The following is a 5,776-nucleotide window of genomic DNA, read 5'->3' on the forward strand; positions in this document are numbered from 1 at the left end:
TTTCGGAGATATAGAGATGCAACTTTTTTCGATTTGTTCCAAGATGTCGTCTGTACCTCGTGATCTATGAAAGTTATAATTATAATTTAAAAAATTCTACAGGACATGCACATATTCTGAAAATTTCGTGTCCATCAGTCTAACAGTTGCAGAGGAATTTTTGTTTTATTCATACTGTTCAGATCAAGCGTTGTACTTGTCGAATTATGACGTCATAATTAAGGCAATGATATCACCATCAACATATCTTATTCTCCATGGGGAGTACTTGACAATGAGCCATGTTTAATTTTTTTTCCATCGAGTAGTTTGGGAGATATAGAGGTAAAACGTTTTTCCAAGATGGCGTCCATACCACGTGACCTATGACGTTATAATTATGAATAAAAAAATAAGACAGGCTGAGGCGCTTCTATGGTAAAATTTTGTGTCAATCGGACCAATGGTTGCCGAGAAAATTAAGTTTTAAAATGCAGACAAGTATGGCACACGGCACACATACGGCACAAGGCACACATACGCACCTGAATGCTTAACCACGCTTTTCGCTTCGCGAGTGCAGGGTAATAATTCAGAAGAGTATTAATTAATTAAGCTAAAAAAATATTTAACTGCCTTGTTACCCTGCGCTCGCGAAGCGAAAAGCGGGGTTAAGCATTCATTTATGTACGTACGTATGTGTGCCGTGTGCTGTACGTGTCTGGATTTAAAAAAAATATTTTCTCGGCCACCGTTGGTCCGTGTTCGTCCATGCTCATTTCTTCAAAAATTCATTTTCTCCACGCCGTGCTCGTCCTCTGCCCTGAAAACCGCAGTTCCCGGGCCGCAGCACTTCCTCCACCAACCACCAGCAAAATGTCCCAACACGGCCCCTCTCAATGAAGCTTCCCCGTGCAGAGAGCAAAGCACAACCGCCCACTTATCGCTTTTGGAACGAGAAGGCGCAAAAGGGAACGTTCGCTCTCAATCCTCAAACGGTAGAAGAAGGATGGGAACGAGGAGAAGCTGCCGGTACACAACCGTTCACTGCCAGACGCAAACCGAGAAAGGGAAATGGCCGCCACTCCAACCACTTTGTACACGCCTCGCTGACGTCATCCATGCCTGCCTTCCCAATCAGTGAGTCCCTTCTTACTCGTCCTTTCTGTCAATCAAACCCCGGACCAATCACTGCCCCTCTGGGCACGGCTCTCGGCCTGTCCGTCCTGTTCGATTCTCAAGTCGCCGTAATCAGCGGCAGTGCTCGATCTGAGTTTCTGGTTAGTTTTATTATTAAATGGTGTATTAATTAGGGTGAGGATTGCGTGGCTTGGTTATGTGTCTAGTGCGGTGTCATAAGGAACAAAGGAATAGATTACAGAGGTATTTACACACAGGGGATTAATTTACCCATAATCCCTGAGCTAATTAACATACCCCACTCCTCTAATGGAGACACGAAGATCCATCTTACACAACATCCGGGCTAAACAAGTACTTATTACATGGTGGTTCTTCTTCATCGTGACATACGGAGCATGCTAATTTATGCAAAGCTACCTGGTTCTAAGTTATCACTACCCCCTACAAACGTAGCAATCTGAAGGTATACTGACGTCTCCTGATGTATTTGTTCTGCACGTGATTCCACATTGTACAAGCTATACTATATGCTCCATGAGCCTTTTATCACGGTAAATAGAGTAAAAAATATTTCCTTTATACCTAAAGCTCACTCACTTAATGAATGTCAAGTCAAAGCATGTTATGCAGAGATTGAACGTGTACCCCAAATTTAGATGCTGAAAAAATGACTTGCCCAAAGCCAAAGATAATTCACGCAGGATGAGAGTAAATGTGCACGCAGCGCATGCCGCACGTGCTCATCCCACAATAACGCAGCACGTGAGCTCCGAACAGATAAACGGCGCACTGGGGGAGGAGCCTGTGACGTCATCAGGGGCTTATATCAGTAGAAAACCTTCGGCTCGTCTCTACTGATCACCCAAACACGTGGACATGAAATAACAGAGGGCAAACAAAAGGTGGGGAAAATCAATCCGATACCATGAAAACAATCCGATTCGTCATTATATAACGATTAAAACCAAATGACTCGTTCGAGCTTAACAACGCTTGAAGATCTCGAAGGCAAATTCAGAATTGTTCTTCATTTTATTTTCCTTTATTCTTCCTGTCCCGTGAACACCTATGTATGTAGGCAGCTGAGCTTGCAGGCCAATGCCTCGTGACTCTGGTAAACGTGTAGGTAGCAAATCAAGCACTTTGGCATAGGGAGAAGACCGCGGCGATCGAGGGATGAGGTCATATTGCAGAGCATGTGAGATTGCTGGAACATCATATGCTCAGCCTCAGGGTGCAGACATTGTCTGCAGCGGATGAGGCCAAGAACTGTCACGTCCTGGGAGCTGAGAAGTGTTAAAGTCTTTGACATTAACTCCAAAGTCATGGAAGTCCTCATTACAGGTAAGACGTTTAAAAAAAAAAACAGTAATTCTTGTGTGATTTTTTTTTGTTTGTTTCGCACAAGTGTTTGAGAACTTTTTGGTGTTTTTGGCTGGTCGTGTTTGAGATATCCATGAGTTCTTTCTTTCTGGTATTCAAGGCGGGTTCAGTTTGCCAAAGCAGCCGCATGGCGAGGATTGCACTTGGCGGTTTGCCAATGCCTTGCCAGCACTCACTGTCAGGGGAATAATTTAGAATTTGTTCAGGGTGCCAGCAGAGCTCGCTTACCTTTCGCCAAGAACACCAAAGGATATTTAGCATCCACCAAACTAAGTCGGTAGATGGGTCACCCAGTGTAACGTCCATCCGAAGGACGGTGCACTTTGTGATGCGCCGCCGTGCCTGCGAAACACCAGGATGGCAGTTTATAGCTGGGTAAACATTCGGACCCAGGAGAGAGAGCTCATAGGTGAGTGCATACCTCTATCCTATCCTGACAGCCATCAATGGGTTAATGAGACATTCTTATGCAGTATACTGTCCTTTATTAGCAAGCTGCATTAAAATGTGCAAAGTTTGTGGCAAACTGTAATAGCAAGTTGCATTAAAATGTGTAAAGTTTTTGGCAAACTTTATTAGCAAGTTGCATTAAAATGTGCAAAGTTTTTGGCAAACTATTAGCAAGTTGTATTAAAATGTGTAAAGATTTTGGCAAACTTTATTAACAAGTTGCATTAAAATGTGTAAAGTTTTTGGCAAACTATTAGCAAGTTGCATTAAAATGTGCAAAGTTTTTGGCAAACTATTAGCAAGTTGTATTAAAATGTGTAAAGTTTTTGGCAAACTTTATTAGCAAGTTGTATTAAAATGTGCAAAGTTTTTGGCAAACTATTAGCAAGTTGTATTAAAATGTGTAAAGTTTTTGGCAAACTATTAGCAAGTTGCATTAAAATGTGCAAAGTTTTTGGCAAACTATTAGCAAGTTGTATTAAAATGTGTAAAGTTTTTGGCAAACTATTAGCAAGTTGCATTAAAATGTGTAAAGTATTTGGCAAACTTATTAGCAAGTTGCATTAAAATGTGTAAAGTTTTTGGCAAACTTTATTAGCAAGTTGCATTAAAATGTGTAAAGTTTTTGGCAAACCTTTCTAGTAGAACACTAGACTTTTTAATGGAGGCTTGCTTTCTCTATTACCTGGTTTGTCTTTGTTTTTACCTCCACTACAAAGGTGGGTGGACGAGCAAGATATTTTTTATGCTCGGTCACCCTGCCAAGCAGCCAACCAAATTGAAAATCATGACATTCTAAACAGGAAACTTGCTGTTTTTAAGGATGTCATAAAAGACACAAACAGGTACGAAAAAAAATAATGTGATGTGCTAAATAAGGTAATCTAAAAGATCCATGAACAGAGGTAAAACTTCTAAAAAAAAATTATGCGACCGTTAAAATCTTTATTTTTACCCACTCCACTGTAGGTGAATGGAGGTTATGTTTTCACCCCTGTCTGTCTGTCTGTCTGTCTGTAAACAAAATATCTCAAAAAGTTGTGGATGGATTCAGCCGAAATTTGGTGGTGGAGAGGTTGGGTATGTGACAAGAACGAATTGATTCGAATTTGGTAAAGATCCAGATCCAATAATTTTTTCATTTCTCATGATTCTTCACCATTGAGGGATGGGGCCAAAACCAAATGATTTGTCCAATAAAGATCTTGGCTGATAGTGACACCCAGGAATTTGAATGACTGAACTTCTTCAAGAGGATTGTTAAGAAATTAGATGTAGAGTTTGCCATGTGGTCGTTTTGGGGAGTGAGTGTGAGATTTGTTAGGATTGAAAGACAAATTCCAAGTGTTGACCACCTTGTGATTATATCAAGGTCTGAAGAAGAGAGGTAAGAGGCGGCTTCCTAGCTGTCTGAAGGATGAGGGATGTCACGGCAGAGGGTGGGGTCACCAGCAAATAGATAAAGAGGCTTTTCCATTCAGAGAGATCATTGAAGAAGATCAGGAAAATAACTGTGCTCAGAACACTGCCTTGGGGCACACCATCCTTAACAGGCAGAGGAGATGAAAGGATTCCATTGAGTGCCACACGTTGGCTACGAGAGTAGAAGACGTCAGTAAGTCATGTGTGGAGTTGGCTTTAGATGCTATAGGCAGACAGTTTTGAGAGTAAGGAAGGATACCAGACTGTATCAAAAGCATGAGATATGTCCAGAGAGAAGGCCCTGTTCTCATTGCTGACATTGATGGCCTCCATCCATTTTTTGTAGAGTATGAGCAGCATGTCCAAGGTAGAATAACCTGCTCTGAATCCAAATTGATGATCTGAGATGAGGTCGTTGGAAAGGATCTGCTTTGTGACCTTGCTGGTGATTGGAAGTAAGCTAGTAAATCTGTAGTTAAGGAGATCGGTTTTTGGACCTTTTTATGTAATGCAGTGGTGATGTTGGTTGACAGAAACTTTACCTTCTCAGGTGGAAAAGACAGAGTCCAGGAGCAGTTGGGTGCAATTGGATAGGGTGGGTACAGAGAGAAAGAGAGAGGGGTTGGGGACAAAATATTGGGAAGCAAACACAGAGTTGAGGCATTTGGCCTTATCACGAGCAAAGTCGGCTGTGGTGCCATTTGAAGTGAGGGAAGGGATGGAATGGGAGCATGCTCCGGGGATATATTTAACTGTGACGGCACAAATTAGACCTTGTATAAAAAATGAAAGTAGAGTGAATACCTCCACCAGGCTGAACAGTTTACAATCTGTATCTCACTGATAGGCCAAATCTGCATTTATACCTTAACCAAAATCGAATCAATTTGTCCTTGTCACACACCCAACCTGTCCACCAAATTTCGTCCGAATCTGTCCGTAACTTTTTTAGTTATCCTGCTCACAAACAGACAGCCAAACACACAAAGATTTCGTGCACAGCATGATGTATACGGAATCCAAATCTAAATTGTTGCCATGGAAACAGCAATTTTGTCATTTCGAAAATTTGACCTATCAACTGTTTTACATGATGGAATTGATATGCATAACAAAATTGATTCATACAATTTTTAATTGCGGCCTAATAGGTGTTTTATTTTTTTATATATATTTTATTTTTTGTATACAAAGTCGAGGCTCGTGTAATAGCTAACACATTAAACAAAAAACAAGTACAGATACATTCAAAGTACACCGCCCCCATGCCAAAGAATTAAATATCCTACAGCGCGGCATTGCCGGGGCGCCCGGCAATACCACAGTGCAGCTCATAGAGGCTGCATTGGGAGGGAGAGGTGTACAATAATTGATTGATTAATTGTATAATTAAAATCAA

At 41.3% G+C, this 5,776-nt stretch overlaps 1 protein-coding gene across 2 annotated transcripts in view; it reads left to right on the plus strand.

Annotated features, from left to right (window-relative positions):
- The first annotated feature begins 1,991 nt into the window (after window positions 1–1,991).
- LOC137429900 (nuclear receptor subfamily 1 group D member 2-like) overlaps window positions 1,992–5,776 on the plus strand; it is a 77,188-nt gene continuing 73,403 nt past the window's right edge. Inside the window, exon 1 of one of the 2 annotated variants that reach the window (XM_068120251.2) lies at window positions 1,992–2,466. In XM_068120251.2, coding sequence (XP_067976352.2) covers window positions 2,379–2,466 — 88 coding nt within the window. In that variant the 5' untranslated portion in view covers window positions 1,992–2,378. Of the gene's footprint in view, window positions 2,467–2,794; window positions 2,915–5,776 lie in introns of those variants that run through there. The other variant, XM_068120252.2, reaches the window with a different exon arrangement.

This window comes from Myxine glutinosa, chromosome 6 (genome assembly GCF_964187855.1).
Source record: "Myxine glutinosa chromosome 6, kmMyxGlut1.1, whole genome shotgun sequence".
Classification (NCBI taxonomy): Eukaryota; Metazoa; Chordata; class Myxini; order Myxiniformes; family Myxinidae; genus Myxine; species Myxine glutinosa.